The 20,729-nt window shown below is 37.8% G+C and overlaps 1 protein-coding gene across 9 annotated transcripts in view; it reads left to right on the plus strand.

The window, feature by feature from the left end:
- Positions 1-20,729, plus strand: part of ATP8A1 (ATPase phospholipid transporting 8A1) — a 235,296-nt gene that overhangs the window by 180,840 nt on the left and 33,727 nt on the right. For 8 of the 9 annotated variants that reach the window (XM_025290107.3, XM_025290109.3, XM_025290108.3 and 5 more), the window contains 6 exons: positions 6,631-6,705; positions 6,809-6,931; positions 10,222-10,300; positions 15,731-15,792; positions 18,061-18,117; positions 19,004-19,111. In XM_025290107.3, the coding sequence (XP_025145892.1) occupies positions 6,631-6,705; positions 6,809-6,931; positions 10,222-10,300; positions 15,731-15,792; positions 18,061-18,117; positions 19,004-19,111 (504 nt within the window). The remainder of the gene's footprint in view (positions 1-6,630; positions 6,706-6,808; positions 6,932-10,221; positions 10,301-15,730; positions 15,793-18,060; positions 18,118-19,003; positions 19,112-20,729) is intronic. The other variant, XM_044945925.2, reaches the window with a different exon arrangement.

Raw genomic sequence — 20,729 nt, forward strand, 5'->3', positions numbered from 1 at the left:
TGAAACATTTTGGGGAAGACATTTCTTCATAATTTTAATGAATCCTTCATCAGCCCACTTTTTTAACTTCTGAATATGTTAAAAAGTTTGTCAGCTGTGGAGAATAATATTGAAATTCTAGCTAAAAACATTATGTTGCTTTGGTAAGGAATGTTGAATTATAATTGCTAATAAAGTAATGTGTACAGTTTTAAAAAACTACAAACTACATAGCAGTTTTTATAAAGTTCACAAACATACGAGAGAAAACAGTAAATTGTTAAGGGATGCACATGAGGAAAACTGTGTTTAAAGAGAAAAGGAAGGGAAAATGGAAGAAAATCCCAAAAAAAAGAGGGGATACACATATAGCTGATTCACTTTGCTGTACAGTAGAAAATAACACAACATTGTAAAGCAACTATGCAATAAAAATCAATTTTTTAAAAAAAGGAAAGGAATAGTGGACAAAACTGAGGATATCAGTTTTACTAAGGGATCTGCCAAGTCACTTCAGTCTTGTCCGACTCTGTGTGACCCCATAGACAGCAGCCCACCAGGCTCCCCTGTCCCTGGGATTCTCCAGGCAAGAACACTGGAGTGGGCTGCCATTTCATCTCCAAGGCATGAAAGTGAGAAGTGAAAGGGAAGTCACTCAGTCATCTCCGACTCTTAGCAACCCCATGGACTGCAGCCTACCAATCTCCCCCGTCCGTGGAATTTTCCAGGCAAGAGTACTGGAGTGGGGTGCCATTGCCTTCTCCAACTAAGGGATCTAATCAATAAAAATACACAGGTAGTTTTTCTAGTATTGGTCATCCTATAGTTCTTATTATGTTTCAGGCCTACATAATTGGATAGAAGTATTCCTTGCTCTTCAGATCGGTTTTGGTGTCTGGATTTGGTAGGAAACAAGAGTCCAGATAATGAGGAATTTGTCTAAAAATTATCAGAATAGTTCGATTACTGTGTCTGGATCACAAGGAATTTCTATATTCCTTTTCATATGGCAAATATAACATTTTTAACATGTAAACTTAACCTGGGTCAGGAATATCATTTCTGAAAGGATGCATTTTATTCTGCAAACATGTTTTGCAGTCTCCACAGGCTGCCAGGCACCAGGGTTAGTTCAGTAACTGAAGTAAATCGCGCGAGGTTTCTATCCTCCAAAAACTTGCCAATAGAAATATAAAGCAAACCACATGTGTAATTTTACATTTTCTGGGAACCACATCAACAACAAGTAAAAATTAAAGCCCAAATTAATTTTAAATTATATTTCATTTAACTCTATATATTCAATATTATTATTTCAGCTTGGAATCTCTATAAAAAATTATTAAAGCAATATTTCACATTCTTTTCGTCATAACTAAGTGTTCACAGTCTAGTGCGTATTTTACACATACAGCGTATCTTAGTTTGGACTAATCACGTTTCAAGTATTCAAGAACCACATGGACAGCGGCTATTCCTCTGGGTAGCATAGCACCAGTAGGTGAATAAGTAAACTGAACACTCAGGATGCGATAAGTAAGTTCTTTATATTTAAAAAGAAAAAATATGACCATCTTTTCATAAGAAGCTGTATTCGTAATGCTTAAACTCTAGGCGTTACCAGTTCCTTGCTCCTCTTGCAGCTTCACAGAGCCCAACAAGGAGCGTTCCATAGCTTGTTAAGAAAGCCCTCCATCTTCCACTCCTGTCAGAGGACCTGCCTACACCTTCATAAATCTGCCCTGGGCTCCCTTACACGTTTGTTTATGCCACCTTGCCCTCTACTCAGTTGACTGCTTCTACACATCCATCAGAAGAGGCAGAACCTTCCCATGTGCCATTTGAAAATAATATCTCATACTTTATGCCACAAAAGTAACACTATAAACAAAACAGTCTGTAGACTTTACATTTCCCCTGCTGAGATGTTCGTTGGAAACTGCTGTATGTTTGCTTCAGCTGTTCTTTATGCCTGTCAGAATGCTTATCTTCTTATCAAAATGTTGACTGAGCATAGTTCTTATTATGAGTCAGATTAATAAAATTAAGGGCTTCCCTGATGGTTCAGACGGCAAGGAATCTGCCTGCAATCCAGAAGACCCAGGTTCGATCCCTGGGTTTTTTAGTTTCGAAGTATGCAGGCAGTTTTATTTGTTGGTCACTAAAAATCTGTAATTAGATTGCAACCCATTCGGTAAAATAATCATATACCATAATTAAATACTTGGGAACATAAACAGAATAATCTATGAATTTAGTTATTCATTACTGCTGAATTTGGTCTGAAATAGTCTGTTTTGAAACAAAATACACTTCCAAAATAGCATATGAGATCATACAAAATATTTTCTGTTTATATAAATTTGTTATTCTTTTCTAATAAAATTATTTTCAATTCTCAGTCCCCTCTATAGTCCTAACTTTTCTAGTTAGATTTTTTTTCTCATCCCTCAACATTTATCGGCATTAGAAAGAATACCAATTTATACAGTTGATTTACATATAATCTTGAAGTATCTGGGATTTTAAAGCCACTGGCAGCAATAAATCTGCTTGCAAAAATATAATTGTGTAAAATGAAATGAGTACTCAACTTGCCACTTTTTAAATCTAGATTATTTGACAATCAACAATGAAGTGGTCAAAATTACGTACTAATGGGAGACATAAAATATATCAAACTCAAATGAAAAACTAAATCTGCACGCTCTGTTTCAAATCCAGAGTTATGCAATTTGTGGTTGATTAGCCCTAAATTTCACTTGGCTTTGAATTTAAAGCCTCTTTGAGAGATAACTAACACTGATCAAATTCTTTACACATTGGAAAGGAAGTCAGTCCTAAACTTTACTGGAAATCTCATTCTTAAGTTATTTTTCTTTTAGCAGTTTATGGAAATGTATTTTGAATATAATTCAACTATCTTGGAAATGAATTGACCTTTTAAATCAATTCCCAGATACCCAACTTTTGCCAGCTAAAACAAGTTCTGCAGATGTTAATGGCTCATGTCAATACTGTGAATGAATAGACAGAAAACACATCATTGAATGTCTCTAGTGAGGACAACTGCCAGTCTCGAATCTCCCCTTTCAGTTTTTTGTGCTGATCGGGCGTGGGAGCAGAGGGCTCATTGACTGTTTGTAAGCTGCTGTTTAATATGCAGAAATGCTCCATCAGGGAAATGTCTGTGAAGCTGTAACTGCCACGCCTCTACTGGGACGCAAAAGTTAGAAAATAATACCAGGACAGGCAGGTCTGAAGTTTCTTTGCTAATAAAGAAATAGTATGGAACACTATGGGTTTTAGAGACTATCTGTAAAAACTGCTTTTCCCATTGCTGTACTGCCAGGAATGTCACCATCTAGCTACTCCATTGCCATAAATTATAGCCAAACAAATAAAAACAGATTTGGCAGGTGGCGGTATAAAGCACTTGCTAGTGGTGGCCACTCAGCAGCGACTCTAGGTGTTCATTGGAATGACTGGCGTTCGCGAGAGATTTTAGTTTCTCTGAAACATCTGACTCCTTGCTAGCAAAGTAAGACCTTCTCTCTCAAACAGTTGGTCACATCCAGGTTTTCCGGTAAGATCCCAAGGCAGTGTAGCGTTTCTGATTTCCAGAAGCTTTGATTAAAGTCAATGAGGTGATACTTTCCCACCAAGTTCTGCTGAGATATGGATTTCCTGTGAATTTAAATAATTTAGATACCTCCCCAGAGGGACTCATGTTTTCTTTCTGCATCCATGGTTTTGTTGAGTCAAGGGAGGGACTTTTATGTGTTTATAGTAATTTAGGTATTGTTTTATTTAGTATGGGATGCATTTCTAATGTATCTTTAAACTGCAAATCTCAGACTAACTTGAAATCAGCCTTCTGGTAGACGTCTTCACTATTAAAAATCTCTCTTTCCTTTAAAATATGTAAACTTCAGTGCCAAAATATTTATATTAAGATGTGGGTACTATACTAGAAGAGTCAATTCCTATCTAGTCATTTCTCCTTTAAAAAAAATTAAAATATTAACTTTTTAAAGCACAGGAAGAGAGTTTCTAGAAACATGTTCACATACCTTTCAGTAGGAAAAATAAAAAGGCAAAAATGCTTTGATAGCTTTCAACTTTAAAATGTCTACATTTTTCTCATAAAGCAGTTAGTTAAGTAGTGCATTTTAAAATAAACTTGGACTGCAAGTGTGTTAGCTTATTTGCAAGTTATTTTGAATTGGAAACTGAATATAAGTATCCATTGATTTAGATTCCTAAATTTCAAATTTAGATTCCTCGATTTCAAGCTCATAGTGGTGTTTTAATCACCAAATTTACATAGACCAGGAGACCATTCACATTTACAAATGTTTATCCACACACAAATTTATTAACATAAATGTCTCCTATTATACAGTATTGATGTTTGCAAATGCATTTATAACTAACCTTTGAGCCAAATCATGTCCATTAAAGGAATTTGGTATGTGTGCAGCTTCAGCTTTCTTCAGACCAACGAAGATTAGGCTGCGTCTTCATAGACTATTCAGGCCACAACTGAAAGTCTGTGTTTAAAAATTCCTTATATTACCATCATACCATAAGAAATCTGAATGAGCTTCACAGTCACCTACAGGGAAAACATTACCATCACCCAGAGTATCACAAATATGTATTTACAGAATCCACATCTCAAAAGGACCAAATGTGAAAACACAATAGATGGCGTTGAAGTCTGTCCTGTCAGTTTGTGTCTACTTAACGCTTTCCAAAAAAAAAAAAAAGTTTAAAGTCTGCAAGGAATAAAGGAAGTCTCCAAGGAATAAATTGAACTTCGCATGAAGATGCTAAGTACTTTTGCATGTAGCAATGAATGATCTGGCTTCTAGTTCAGAGCACAAGTTCAAATCTTTTCTGTAAATATATGTGGCAAGCAAGTGAGAATTTCAGATTTGCCTCCCATTTCTATGCTTTTGTTCTTGTTGTCGTTAATGCGTGTTACAACCCTGACACAATCTGGACTTATTTTTCATGTGCTATTACTGCTTTGTTCTCTTTTCCATCTCATGAAGCCGACATTGGTTTTTATATATGCTCAGTCATTCCTTTCCCTATAAAAAGGAAAAAGATCAATGTGTGTACAGAAACTGTTCATAGGGAGGCCAGCCTGGGTACATATTGATAAATGGGGAATTTGTAGCAATTCATGCTTCCATAATGAGGTTAAATGAAACGTGAAGTGTAGCAAAGTCCGTGCAACTCCAGTTCAAAAATTCACTTAACCAGCACGTCCAGACTGCTGTCCCCTAACAGGTTCTTGGTTGTTGTTGTGATAGTTTGGCTTTGTGTTTGTGTTTATGTCTTGTTGGGCCAGACATTTTTCTCTTCCAGATCAATATGATTTTTAATTACATTTTAGTCCTGCCTTTTTTAAACTAACATAGGGATTATTGATTTACTAACATTCACTTAAATTTTCCACTTGTCTTAAATATGCTGGAGAAAGTTTCTCTTTATTGTCCCTTAATTTTGTAGGCAAAGTTCAGTTTTCTGCTTTTAAAAAACTGCAAAATATATAAGAACATGTCGCTCTATTAGTTAATGATTAGTTTTTAATCTAAGTATAAATTGAAGTTACAAAATATTTTTAATATTATAAACTCAAATTTTGCATTCTGATGGCTATAATTATCAAGAAATATTTTTTAAAAGGTTAAATACGTTGACACATTAATTCTACTTCTAAGAATTCATTCCAAAAGGAAAAAGGGAAAAGAATAGGAGGAAATTTGGGGAGATGATAGGATATGTCTGTTACCTTGATTAGGTGATGGTTTCATGCATATGTCCAAATTCACCAAATTGTATACATTAAATGTGTGTCATTTTTGTATGTCAATTTTACCTCAAGCTATATTTTACTCAAAGTAATTCAGCCTAAGAAATTGAGATATTTAGGATTTCTGAAAGAATATTCAGTTCTGAATTAAGTATAGTAGAAAAAAACAGAAGCAAGCTAAATATCCAAAATAGTAGGAGATATATATCCATTTCCATTAACATCATTTTAAAGGGTATGTAACAACTTAAGAAAATATGTATTATACAATGTTAAGAAGAAAAGGAACAGGACATGATGCTGCATACAGGTTTCCAGTAAGATAAATCGTTGAATGTATATAAATGAGCTACATGAATATAACCAAAGCAGAAGACAATAAATGGTGATGGTATTAGTATAGGAAATTATTTTATTTTCTAAATAAACAAAAGTTTTAATTATGATTAAAAAAATCTTTAACTACCAGAAGATAGATATTTTAAAGGGGAATTAAAGGTCTAAAATTTTAATGGCATAAAATATACTCTCTAAAGTGTCTTTTAGGAAACAAGATTATACCTAATTTTTTTTTAATCTATGATTGCCTATTGGTATAGTTCTTTTTTGATTCAACAAGTGGAACCAATCCTGACCTAAATAGCAAAGACCTTACGAAAGAATCCCTTCAAATTAAAAAGTAAAGCAAAGAAACGCCATTTTCAAGAGAATCATGAAAGTACTATGTGAAGCTCGTATGCAGTGGTTGAGTAACAGCAGATTTTAAACACTGAGTTTATGGTTTCTGCATTCTAATTTGGGAGTTTGGACTATTTTCTTCCTAGATCTGGTTCGCCTTCGTGAATGGCTTTTCTGGACAGATCCTCTTTGAGAGATGGTGCATAGGTCTTTATAATGTGGTAAGTTTAGGACTTTAATTACTCCTGTTCTATTGAATACTTTGAGATAGAAGATCACCCTGCGTTTGGCTACCTGGTATAATGACTAGTTTGTGTACTTTAGATGTTTACAGCAATGCCACCCTTAACTCTGGGAATATTTGAGAGATCATGCAGAAAGGAGAATATGTTGAAGTATCCTGAATTATACAAAACATCTCAGAATGCCCTGGACTTCAACACCAAGGTAGGAACCAGTGCCCTGGTGGGACTTGCTTTATTGCTCCAGTTGCTTGGGGCATCAGTCTTCTAAAGCCAAGGAAACTCCAGGGTCCTGACCATGGCAGGCCAGATTTGCTTAAGGTTCTGATATGATCTGAGAAGGTGTTTGGTTTTGCTGTGAATTTAAACTGTAACCACAATTCACTGGAGTTTGCCAGGCAGCAGTAAAGTGGGCCTGGCAGGCAGAGGGGGTGGCCCTCTGACTTTCTGTTTTTGCAGTTTTGTGGGGAAATGCGCGCTGTTCTCAGAGGTCAGTCATCCAGGACTGGCATGGACAGTCTTTACACATACAAAGTGATGAGGGATGATATATCATTCTTTACTCATTTTCTGTTTTATGAAATAACTTTGTCTTCATTGGAATATTAGATTGTATTAAGCATTAAAAATATCATCTCTGGTAGATAACTCATTTACCAATAATAATCGTTATTTACAATCATTATTAAGCCATAAAACTTAATATAAAATAAAATATCCAACATTTTATCTAAAATCATATTCCGAGTTTATAGCCTATATAGCAAGCCACAGACTTTTGTCATCTTTGTGATCCACAGTATTTCTTCATCCCAGCAACAAAAATATCTATTTCCTGCATAGTTCACTTTCCTGCAATTATGTATTCTAAAGTGTTTCCACTAGTGTTTGTTAGAAATTCGGGTTTCTATCCAGTGTAACTGAGGAGTTTTCTTTGTTGTTTTTTTTTTGTTTTTTTAAAGTTTTGTAACATTCAAGGTAGATGTAATTTTGAAACTATAATAAAAGTATCAAATACACCTTCACAGAATTTTTTCTCATTTAATATAGTACATGTTGGTTATGTTATGCATGTTATGGTACCAATAATTATATGTAACCTTAATTTGGTGTTTTGAATTTAGGAAATTAGTGTAGGATATTTTAAATTTTATTATTTCATAAAACTGTCAAATGACATTTGTTCTCAGTATACCAGGGCAATAGAGCGAGACTGGTGTGGCAGCGCCTCTAACCTCATACAGTAAATGATGGTGCTAAGTTTATTGCCAGGATGTTATTCATCTTCTGAGATGAGGTCTTCATGAATGCACTGTGCATGCATGTCCCAGTGTGCAGATGCGTACAACTTGAGGGATGGGATAACTGAATTTGGTTAAATTAAAAAAAAAAAAACTAAAAAGTTTTTTGTAGAGTGGAGAACAAGTGGGTTTTTATAGAGCCCACTGGTTCTATAAAGTATTTTAGTGGTCTTTTAAAACTGTTGCTATTTATAATATGCAATGTCTGTGCTTTAATTTCTTAATGTTTTATTTTTTGCTTTTTTAAAAATTTACCTTTGATGCCCAATTTGTGTTAAATTCTACCGCCTTGCTAAAAAGTTTTCCATTACCTATGGTGAATATTTTCAAGTGACAGAAAGCCACAGTTGGGGCAGATACAATGGACCATGAGCTCTTGTTTCCTTGAAAATGTAATCTGAGAGCTAGGAAGGTTCCAGACTTTCTGGCAGGCCTAACAATAACCCTCACCAGCCCAGAGTTACATCAACCTCAGCCACACATCCCCATCTCCCATTGCTGAGGCTCCGTGGTGTCTCTTGAGAGTTAGCTCCCCAGCCACTGCCTTGACCTTGCTCCTGTTGCTTATAAACCGATCGTCACGGGATTACCCAAAACCATTCCTAGAAAGTCACATCCTTTTGTACCCTTTGTATATGGCAACTTGGAAAGTCTTGTGGCCAGTGAGAAAGTGTAACTGGTCATATAAAGTTTTAAAGTGAGAACAGCCTTCCTTGTATTTTTTGCTGTTCTTGTATACAAAGTATCTCATAGTCTGCAAAGCCCTGGCATTTAGAAAAGTCACCATATCAATCCAAATAGAGTATACAACTTCTGTATTCATTTAAATATTTATAGATACACAAGCTGCCAGCAATTTTTATAGGGTTTATGGATTTTTCTAATGATTTCAGTGAAAATTGTTTGAATAAATCCCATATAAACATTTTAAAATTCAGGAACAAATGGTTACAGAATGCACAGTTGTATACACAGCAGTTGCTCCAGGTCCCCAGTGTAGAAGCATTGTTGCCCTGAATGATGACGATTACGTTTGTTATGGTAAAAAGGGTCGGAGGTGCTGAGGTCGTGACAGGGGTTAAAGGATTAACATGTGACAATAAGTATCGGTCAGGAAAATGGAAAAGTAGAACTAATTTTTCTTGCACCCACCTGTGCTTTCTGTCAAATAAAAACTTGCAGTAATGACATAGTGAGGAGAAGAGACAAAGGTTAATGAGTAACATAAGTTCAAATGTGTAATGTATTGGAGCGTAAATTGGATCATACAATCCAGTGTGGCTGGGTGAGCTAACAAAGGAGGTTGAGATCACAGTGGAAAATTTTGGGAGGCAGGCAACTTAATTTCTGTTGTTTGAACAGCTTAAAACTATTTTAATACATGCCAGTTTTATTTGGCATACATTTTGTTTGCAAGAAGCACTTCTGACTGACAAAACTGCAGCCCTTCAAAGGGCTGTGAGAGTTCTAAACAAGTTTTTCTATAACTTAATCTTTTACATCCATGTTACAAAGAAAAGACCAGTGATACTTGCTTTCCTGTTAATGAAATACAATAGATGAGAAAGCAATAACTATTAAATGATATTATAATTGTATGAAGTTTGATGTTGACAGGTGTTTTCAAATTGTGAAAGTCTTTTGTAACTTCAGTCCTGGTAAAAGGGCTTTGCTTTGAGGAACTATGCAATTTAAATGTTACACTTGTTATTTTTACTGTTGTGTGTGTGGGTGTGTGTGGAAAAAGAGAATGCACTATATCCTTACCATTTAAAAGTTTACACTTTTATTGCACATGGAAAAGAAAAAGTAGGGATCTCACCAAATTACAATCTTTTCAAAAGTCTGTTCATCTGGAATTATGAAAATAGTCCCACTTAAAGAATTCCATGATCTAACAGTAATTTTAAATTTTATTTTCTTCTTCAGGCAGAAATTTAAACTTTTAATCCTTGGTTTTTAGAAAGTAGAAAAAATTTCAGTGAAGCTGAAAAAACATTTAGAGAAACATAAAAATAAATAAATGACCCATGAAGGTCTAAGAGGCAGAAAGTGTCTGTCAGTTCTATTAATTCACAGTGGTGGCCCGACAGAAACACGTTTTGTGAATCTAGCTCACAGATAAAAAGAAAGGTCAGAGTTCACAGAGCTAGTTTATCGCAAATGGTTCTCATGGATTTTTGTTTTCCCTCAGGTTTTCTGGGTTCATTGTTTAAATGGCCTCTTCCACTCAGTTATTCTGTTTTGGTTTCCACTAAAAGCCCTTCAATATGGTAAGTAGGAAGGATATGAATGCTAAGATGTGACTTTTTACTTTTTTAGAAAAATAATTCATTGTCAATATATGTTAAAAATTATAGCGGTGTTTCATTTTATGATGTTTCTTCCTTAACCTAAAATACATGCATTTAAAAGTTGTACACACTTTAAAGATTTTTACTATTCCTTTGGGAGCAAAGTGATTTAATATATGCAAAGCCTTTCTTCTCTACTTCTCATGTTTTTCAAACTTGCAGAGAGTGAAATTTTAGGATTTTTTTTCCCCTCTGTTGACGTATAGTTAGGAGACAACAGTGCTGATATTTTACGTCGTCTGTTTATTATACCTGTGAGACTTGTATCAGCTCTTTATACTGAACCTCATCAGACATGCTAGTATTTTCAAGTTCTTGAGCTGCAGCTTTGAATGAGATTTTCAGTATGTTTTTATGTTCGTCTTGGAGTGTAAGCTTTTATCTCTGCTTGTTTTGAGGGGGTGATGTTATTGTGTCAGTTTTGAGAGATGGGATCATGGTGAATTTCCTATACGCATAAAAATGATTAAGTAGTCACTTTAGAGAAGAGGTCCCTGGGATGCTTAAGGTGGTGTTGCTATGTCCGGAGCAGACCTTACCCTGGGATCCGGAGGAAGACGGCTGAACATTCAGCTCACAGACATGTACCTCAAACAAGACACACATGCCACCCGAGGTCTGAGTGCCCTTCAGAGGTACTAGCTGTCCTCGTGGCTGAGTTAACACTGGCCCATAAGGTGCAGGGCCAGCTCTTCTGTCCCACCAACAGCCTCCTCTCCAAGCTGCCAGAGGCATCCTCATAAAACATAAATCAGACCAGGTGCCTCCCTGCTCAGAACCCCACAGACTCGAACACGTTTAGAACCAAATCCATAGCTCCAGCCTTGGCCAACCCCACCTGACTCTCCTTCCGCCCCACCTCCGCCGCCCCTGCCAGCTCCCACCCTTGCTGTGCTCCAGCCCACAGGCCATCCATCTGCTCTTCCTCGTCTTCACCAGGTGTCCCAGCAGCTCTCTCCTCCCACCCTCAGGTCTGTGCTTGGAGAAACACTCGCAGATCACCCTGCCTCAGAGACCCTCCAACCCCGCGCCCTCTGCCCCTGACCCTCTCTCCTCATCCTCTTGTATCTTCTTGGTGCTTGCCTAGTGGGTGTGATATATTTGCTTTTTTTTTTTTTTTTTTAATTACCATTCTGCTCTGTTAGAACCAAAGCTCCAGAAGGGCAGGGTACTGTCTGTTAAGTTCGCTGTTGTTTCCATAGTGCCCACAACAGTGCCTGGTTCACTGTGGGCACCCAGTCCATCACAGATGCCTTCATGAGAAGCTGCGGCATGAGTTGGGGAGTGCGTATCGTAGACAAGGCAGTAGCTTCGTGTCCTGGTCGGAGATTTTCATCTCCTTCCTACATTCATTGCTCTGCCAGTACAAAGTGAATAGATTCTCATTACTAGACCCTGGAAATAGCTGTAGTAAAATCTAATTAAATATAAAATATTGACCCAGTGGGCCAGGAGAATCATAATAGCATTTTTTAGATAAAATTTAAATTATATGACTCAGTGGTTTCTGGTATAGGCACAGAACTACCTCCCTCTCTGATGCCAGAACAGTTTCATCACCCTTTATGCATGAGCAGTCACTCCTCATTTTTCTATCCCTCTCCCCTAGCCCCTGACAACCACTGATTTTTGTCTCTGTGGATTTGCCTATTCTGGCATTTCATAAAAATGGAGTTGTGATACAAGACTTTAACTGATCCTTATTGTGGCATAAATCAGGACTTCATTCCTTTTTATGGGTGAATAATATTTCATTGTATGGATAGAACACATTTTGTTTATTCATTCACTCATTGATGGACATTTGGATTGCTTTCACTTTGGGGAGCTATGGGGTGTTGAAATCCAGGGTACAATATAGGACTTAGGTAAGTTTTCTACGTAGTTTATTTTCCTAATGCAAAATCAGTGTAGGCATGAAAAACTAGGAATGTCTGTCATCGAAGCTCTTTCAGTTCAGTTCAGTCGCTCAGTCGTGTCCGACTCTTTGCAACCCCATGAATCGCAGCATGCCAGGCCTCCCTGTCCATCACCAACTCCCGGAGTTCACTCAGACTCATGTCCATCGAGTCAGTGATGCCATCCAGCCATCTCATCCTCTGTCATCCCCTTCTTCTCCTGCCCCCAATCCCTCCCAGCATCAGAGTCTTTTCCAATGAGTCAACTCTTCGCATGAGGTGGCCAAAGTACTGGAGTTTCAGCTTTAGCATCAGTCCTTCCAAAGAAATCCCAGGGCTGATCTCCTTCAGAATGGACTGGTTGGATCTCCTTGCAGTCCAAGGGACTCTCAAGAGTCTTCTCCAACACCACAGTTCAAAAGCATCAATTCTTCGGCGCTCAGCCTTCTTCACAGTCCAACTCTCACATCCATACATGACCACAGGAAAAAACCATAGCCTTGACTACACAGACCTTTGTTGGCAAAGTAATGTCTCTGCTTTTGAATATGCTATCTAGGTTGGTCATAACTTTCCTTCCAAAGAGTAAGCGTCTTTTAATTTCATGGCTGCAGTCACCATCTGCAGTGATTTTGGAGCCCAAAAAAATAAAGTCTGACACTGTTTCCACTGTTTCCCCATCTATTTCCCATGAAGCGATGGGACCGGATGCCATGATCTTCGTTTTCTGAATGTTGAGCTATAAGCCAACTTTTTCACTCTCCACTTTCACTTTCATCAAGAGGCTTTTGAGTTCCTCTTCACTTTTTGCCATAAGGGTGGCTTCATCTGCATATCTGAGGTTATTGATATTTCTCCTGGCAATCTTGATTCCAGCTTGTGTTTCTTCCAGTCCAGCATTTCTCATGATGTACTCTGCATATAAGTTAAATAAGCAGGGTGACAATATACAGCCTTGACGTACTCCTTTTCCTATCTGGACCCGGTCTGTTGTTCCATGTCCAGTTGTAACTGTTGCTTCCTGACCTGCATACAGATTTCTCAAGAGGCAAGTCAGGTGGTCTGGTATGCCCATCTCTTTCAGAATTTTCCACACTTTATTGTGATCCACACAGTCAAAGGCTTTGGCATAGTCAATAAAGCAAAAGTAGATGTTTTTCTGGAACTCTCTTGCTTTTTCCATGATCCAGCGGATGTTGGCAATTTGATCTCTGGTTCCTCTGCCTTTTCTAAAACCAGCTTGAACATCAGGAAGTTCACAGTTCGTGTATTGTTGAAGCCTGGCTTGGAGAATTTTGAGCATTACTTTACTAGCATGTGAGATGAGTGCAATTGTGCGGTAGTTTGAGTATTCTTTGGCATTGCCTTTCTTTGGGATTGGAATGAAAACTGACCTTTTCCAGTCCTGTGGCCACTGCTGAGTTTTCCAAATTTGCTGGCATATTGAGTGCAGCACTTTCACAGCATCATCTTTCAGGATTTGGAATAGCTCAACTGGAATTCCATCACCTCCACTAGCTTTGTTCGTAGTGATGCTTCCTAAGGCCCACTTGACTTCACATTCCAAGATGTCTGGCTCTAGGTGAGTGATCACAGCATCGTGATTATCTGGGTCGTGAAGATCTTTTTTGTACAGTTCTTCTGTATATTCTTGCCACCTCTTCTTAATATCTTCTGCTTCTGTTAGGTCCATACCATTCCTGTCCTTTATCGAGCACATCTTTGCATGAAATGTTCCCTTGGTATCTCTAATTTTCTTGAAGAGATCCCTAGTCTTTCCCATTCTGTTGTTTTCCTCTATTTCTTTGCATTGATCGCTGAGGAAGGCTTTTAGGTACTCTAAATTAGAAAAAAAAAAAATTTTAAGTAGCACAAAGCAGACAGCATCCAAAACACCTTACCAATTCAAAACACTTTAGCAACGAGAGGTTTGAAAGGAATTCCCAACTAATTCCAGCCCCAGAAAAACAGATCTCAGGATTCCCTTTGCATTTGTCTGGGGAACTGCCAAGCCCTCCAGCCTCAGCAGAAGAAATTCACAAGGGGTGCTGCCTGGGGAACCCAAATCTAGCCAAGTCCAGAGAACATGCGCTTCCTCTTTTCAAGAGATAAATGACATATAGCATAAATTGTGTTTTAACATTCTACTTTTTTTCCCTTTTTTTTTTTTTGTTTTCAAATAAGAAGTTTTTGTTTTCTTTAGCTTTTGAAAGGATGAGATAGAGAAGAGATAGAAATGGTTGTATAATATATGGGTAAACATTCATTCACTTGCTTCAGTGTTTCTCAAAGTATGGTCTATAGACACCTGAGAATAGTCAAGACCTTTGGAGGTCTATGAATGAGGTCAAAATTTCATAGTTTCAAATTTTTTGTATTATCAAGACATTATTTGTCATCTTCATTGCTGCTGCAAAAGCAGCAGTGGGCAAAATTACTGGTACCTTGACACAAAGAGTGGTACAATTGTACTAGAAATCATTATATTCTTCACTACCACACACCCACATTAAAAAAAAAAAAAGTTTCCCTTAAGAATACCCTTGAAGAAGCTGTAAACCTAATACTTTTATTAAATTCCGAAACTTGATACACATCTGACTAATATTCTGCATGACCAAATGGGAAGTATGCATGAAGTACTTCAGCCGCACATCAACAGGCAGCAGCTTTATCCACTAGAATGTCTGGGGGATTGTTTGAGTTAGTAGCTGAACCAACTACATCCATGAGGTTACAGAATCATGCATAAGTAAAAGATGCATTCAGAATGAATTTTTCCAATGAATTTTTTTTAAGGTTGTGTGTTCAGTCACTTGAGTCGTGTCCGACTCTCTGTGACCCTAAGGACTGTAGGCCACCAGGCTTCTCTGTCCACAGGATTCTTCAGGCATGAGTATGGGAGTGGGTTGCCGTGCCCTCCTCCAGAGGATGTTAGGAGTATCTTTTCTTGTAACATGGGTTTAGAGCACTATGTAAGTTTCGTGTGTACAGCAGTATATCTCTACTAGTTTTGCATGTGCTGCAGCGTGTTCACCAGCAAAGCAGTTTCAGATTCCACTGCAACTAACCTTTAGAAAACTACCTCCACATCTTTAAGAAATGACTTGACTTTTTAAGTAGTATCAGGGAATAGCCACAGTTACTAGAAAAGGTTATCAAATACTTCTCTCCTTTATAACTCCATCTCTCTGTGAAATTGGATTTCCCTCATATGTGAGGACTTCCCTGGTGGCTCAGACGGTAAAGCATCTGCCTACAATGCGGGAGACCTGGGTTCAATCCCTGGGTCGGGAAGATCCCCTGGAGAAGGAAATGGCAACCCACTCCAGTGGCTCCATTGTGTGACCCCGGTTCCCCTCCTTTTGTTCAACACTCCTAAATTGATTAATCTTTGAATGGATTCTGAATTTATTTCCTTTCCCAACAAACCTCTCTTCTTTTCATGTAGGCACCGTATTTGAAAATGGGAAGACTTCTGATTACCTGCTGTTAGGAAACTTTGTTTACACAGTGAGTGCGGGACATTTGCCTCGTTTGCATATGAAATTGAATTACTTCATACGAGCTCATTTTATTTTCAAATTTAAATGTGTGCATTTCTGTATTTAAGGGTTGTTCACACATCCCTTTAAAAATGAGATGAGATGTTTTGACTGTTGAGAGATTATCTTATATTAGCTTATAAAAATGTCATTTAGGTTCACTGACTGTATAGGCCTTTGGTTGTTCTTATTTTCAGTATTCCTTCTTCACTCTTATTGCCTCACTTTCCCTTTTTGTCTCCCTTGTCCCTTTTTCCTCAGGTTTGTTTTATTGCCCTTGTTCGTATTTCCTTGCTTTCCTAAATTCATGGCAAATACTACCATACTAGACTTGGGTGTTTAACAGCTAATTATTCTAGAGTCGCATTAAAAATAAAATGCCAAAGAAAAATTTTAAAAATCTTCATTTTTTTGAGATATTTAAGCCACGCAAGACATGGACTCCATTGTAGGAAATCACTGTGTAAACGCTTGTGAGGGATGCACAGATGAGTGTGAGCCCCACCCTGCCACTCAAGAGCCAAAAAATGTTCTAAAACCATTTTTTCATCTAAAGTCAAAAGCTGCATTGGGATACTAGTGCCAAAGATCATATAGTTAGTCTCCAAAAGATGTGCCCTCCAGCCTTCAACTCTGACTTCTCAGGCCAGTGTCCTTTCCTCTCCTGTGACCTGTGACCCCTCCACGGCTCCACAAGTGGGGACCGTGTGCTGTCCTAAATGTTAAGCGGGCACTGATACAGCTGATTCCGTTGGTGGAAAAACTATAATGTGATGTTTAAATAACTGATTAATAGGAAGTTAAGACTACTGAGTAACAGAGAGAGAAAGGTTTTGGCAAATCCAGGCTCTCCTTTCCATTGACATCAACCCACTCAAGTAGTAAAAGAAAAAAAAAAGGAAAAATACATTTGGGAGCCTAGTGGTTTGTTCTCGTACAACATGAATGCAAAACAAATAATACTTGATGGACTAAGTTTAGATATAAATCAGTAGATGTCATTGGATGTCTCAGAGACATTTTAAAGTATCCAAGTCTTAATAGGGAGTATTTCCTTCATTGTGTGTCAAAATCTCTCTCATTTTGGAATTTTTTATATAGTCTAAATTAAATATTTAAATTTTAGTAAATGTTTTATTTCTACAGCTCTTTATCCTGAATTGCTAGTAGATATCCTGCTGAGAAAGCCCAAGTGCTTCACTTTATCCTGACTTTATGACCCAGTGGGCAGCATCTAATACTGTGTATAAACCCTACAGTAAGCAAAAGTAGGACTGTGCACTTAAGCACTCACTAATCACCAGCGCTAGGCAAGCACACACTTCCATCCTGGCAAACTGTTGGAAGTGCCCCGATTCCCTTTGACTACTGCAGTATCCAGTATGTTATTTTTATCACAAATAGATAATCATAGATAATGCTGCAGTGCCTAGCGCCATTCTTGGTATTTTGCCTATAAAGGGGTAAGTTTTATCAGATCCCAGTTTATAGATGAAGGAGATGAGACCCAGAGAGCTCAAGTAACCTGCCTTGTTCCTTATCAGAACAGCCAATAAGTGATGGAGTCTTGAGCACACATAGTCTGACCCCAGGGCAATGTAGTCTGACCCCAGGGCAATGTAGTCTAACTCCATTTAAACGTTACGCTATCCAATGGAGAACACAGGGCAGTTCATTAAATCTGGGTCCCCTGCTGTAGGATTAATAGCATGGCCACCAATGACAATGGATATATACCGCGTGGAGATGTAACACGCTCCTACATGCCACTCCGCAGAGTTTCTAATAAGTCAAGTTACAGCATAAGTGTTCAGATTTCTAAATATCCAGTTATATGACTTTTATAATTCATCGTTAAAATTTAGAAAATGAAGTCTTATACTACAGATGATGTAAAATAAACTTAAAGCAATCTCAGGAATCCAAGATTACTGTAGATCTTAGACAGTTGTCGATCACTACTCATGAATTTTACGAGAAGTAGGCAAGCCCATGCTCAGAAGGCTTGTGGCTGGACTGTCGGACAACGATGATGAGGAGAAGGCAGGGGAAAGAGGCAGGAGTGTAAGGCTGCGTGTGGCAGTTCCAGCGGGCCACAGTCGTAATGTTCAGCCCTCAGCTAACTCACTCATTTCTTTGCTGGTTGGACGTACAAGTCCAGCTGTGAATAGTCTACCAGCCCATCTTATGAACTATCTTATTTGTGAAGTAAAATAACATCTCCCTTCTGTTCCAGTTTGTGGTGATAACTGTGTGCTTGAAAGCTGGATTGGAGACGTCATATTGGACCTGGGTAAGAGGATCTTTAGTCACAACCAAGGAATATCACATTTATTTATGCATTATCATTAATATTCGTTGTTTTTCATTATAACTTGATGTGTCCCTTTACTCCAGTTCCACAGGTGGTTCTGTGGGGGTTTGAGACTGGAGGGAGGAAAACAGGGGACTCTAGTTTGGAAACATTGAGTAAAAAATAAGTGTATGTATCACAAGACTTCTCAGAGCCCTTAATATATGGTTGTACATTGTAAAAACGCCTGAAAGTGGGAGGCCTTCAAACCTATTGACTAGGAATCTTTTCACGGTAGAGTATGTCACAAGACATGCTCATTGGAAAACCCATTGGAAAACGATTCTGAAGACCACTAATATTAGTGAAAGATTTGTCCTCAGACACTTGCAGATCTCCAGCCTGAATAAAAGAAGTTCCATTTTAGATACGTTAGTGTTGAAGTTCATTCACGTCCAGGTAAAGAGACACAGTAAACAAAAAGAAAGTTAGATGTTCAAGGGAAAGGTGGGCGCAAGAAATTTGGATTTGACAGTCCTTAGCACAGAGATTAGTATTTGCACAAGTGTCTTAGCATCTTTCAGTCAGAGCATACAGACAAAAACTTAGGGAGGCTTAAAGATGGTAGCAGATAAAACTGATATGAGTGAAAGCTGAGACCCACCAAAGGAGGTGGAAAAGGAACATACCACAGGTATTATATCGTCATAGAGGAGATGTATTTCATGCAAGAGCCAGTTAAAACACGTAAATATTTAGTTAATAAGTGCCATAGATAACGTTTATGGATACAGTAAAAAAAATAAGGAAATTTGTGAAAGCTTCACCAGTGTGTGAGTCCTCTGTCCACCTGCAAGTCTCTGACACAGATTCCCTCCCTCCACAGTTCAGCCACATAGCCATCTGGGGCAGCATCGCACTCTGGGTGGTGTTTTTTGGAATCTACTCATCTCTGTGGCCTGCTGTTCCGATGGCCCCTGATATGTCAGGAGAGGTAATGTATCCTAATAACAGATAATCTGGCAAACCATAAAAATTGGCATTCATTAATGAGCCTTAATTGCTTGGCTTGGGTTTATATTAAAACAGTATTCACCAATTTAAAAAGCTGTTTTTAAACTCCACAGTTGTGAGTGATAAAAATTGAGAGAATATTTTAAACTTGGACATTTTACTTAAATCTGACTTACCCTTTCATAAGCATTGCTGGGATAATAAAATATGGTTGTCAGGAGCTTGAATCCTGTTAAGACTATCCATACAGAAGATGCCATTTTAAAATTAGACCATCAATCCACACATACTTTTTGAATAAGAGATTTGGGGAAATGGTGAGTTTATGTCTTGGGACAGTCTGTCTTTTCTTTTGTTATCTTTCATTCTAAAAAAAAAGGCTACTGTCCTGTATTAAATGCACTTTTAGAGTTGTCTTAATGACATCAGTTTGGTTTTCATTTTGAAAGAGTTAGGCTATCTGACATTTTAGCCTTATCATGGTCCACTTTCAATTCCATCTGTCACTTTCTCGTTATACTGGTAGGAATTGAGTTATTAGGTGTTCGTGGGGGAGTGTCATAAGATCTCCTTTCGTACAGAAGGGATTCCAGCAGTAGGAGAGTGTATTATTTCAATTGCAGGAAATTTGACATAAAATGTATAAAAGAAAATGTGGAAAACATTTCAGGATTTCCTGTGACCTCACAGTAACTTGCAAATCGAGGTAACGTGAGCTCCGTTACAGTACATTGTTTTCCCGCAGTCACAGGAAACCTTTCCAGGGGTTTCTATTATTTGTTTCCCTAAGTACTGCCTGAGTACCTTTCACTTTTGACAGTCTGGTTTATAGATCATTTTCATGAAATTTTATCTGACAGCATCCTGCTTTTTATAAATTAGCAGAATGCAGACACATTAAAAAAAATTTGTGGCTAAATTTATTAGAGAGAGGCATTATATACTATTACAGCAAAACCAGACGTATTGAGGAGTATGTACTTCCTTCCACCAAAGGGAAGGCTCCTTCTGAAACATGGACTGTGAACTCAAGAAAATTTACAGCATGTATTTTAAGGAGAACAGAAAGAAAGCTGTGAATATGTCTCCTTCCCTTGATTTGCGTCCTTTTTTCTTGAAGGAATAATATCAAAGATTGCATATGTCCACTTATGCCACCTGGAAATTCCAGTCCTACTGTTTTTATTTGATGTGCACTATCCGATTGGACCTGCTTTTCCCCAAGGTCGATTCTAACTTAATACCTTTTTCATTAGACCTCATTTTGCCTCATGTCTGAATGTTTTATTTTCAAAATGAATGACACAAAAGATTTTGAAATCGAGATAGTTTGAGCAGCTGTAGCCAATCGCTTTGAAGACAAGAACAGAGTTTTTGACCACCTACTTCTAGGACAAGTGTGAAGTTTGACTGGCTTTTAGCCAACCAAATATAATTCTACCCTTGCCTATAGAATTCCTGGTATTACCCAAACACAAAACTTAATATCTTCTCTTGAGATTTGCGGTGATGCTGTGTTTAATTCAAAGTGAAATGAATGTCAGTACCCCATCACATTTCTGTTCACTTCATATACAGTGGGAAGTGCTAACAGGGCT

The sequence above is a fragment of the Bubalus bubalis genome, chromosome 7, assembly GCF_019923935.1.
Source record: "Bubalus bubalis isolate 160015118507 breed Murrah chromosome 7, NDDB_SH_1, whole genome shotgun sequence".
Taxonomy (NCBI): Eukaryota; Metazoa; Chordata; class Mammalia; order Artiodactyla; family Bovidae; genus Bubalus; species Bubalus bubalis.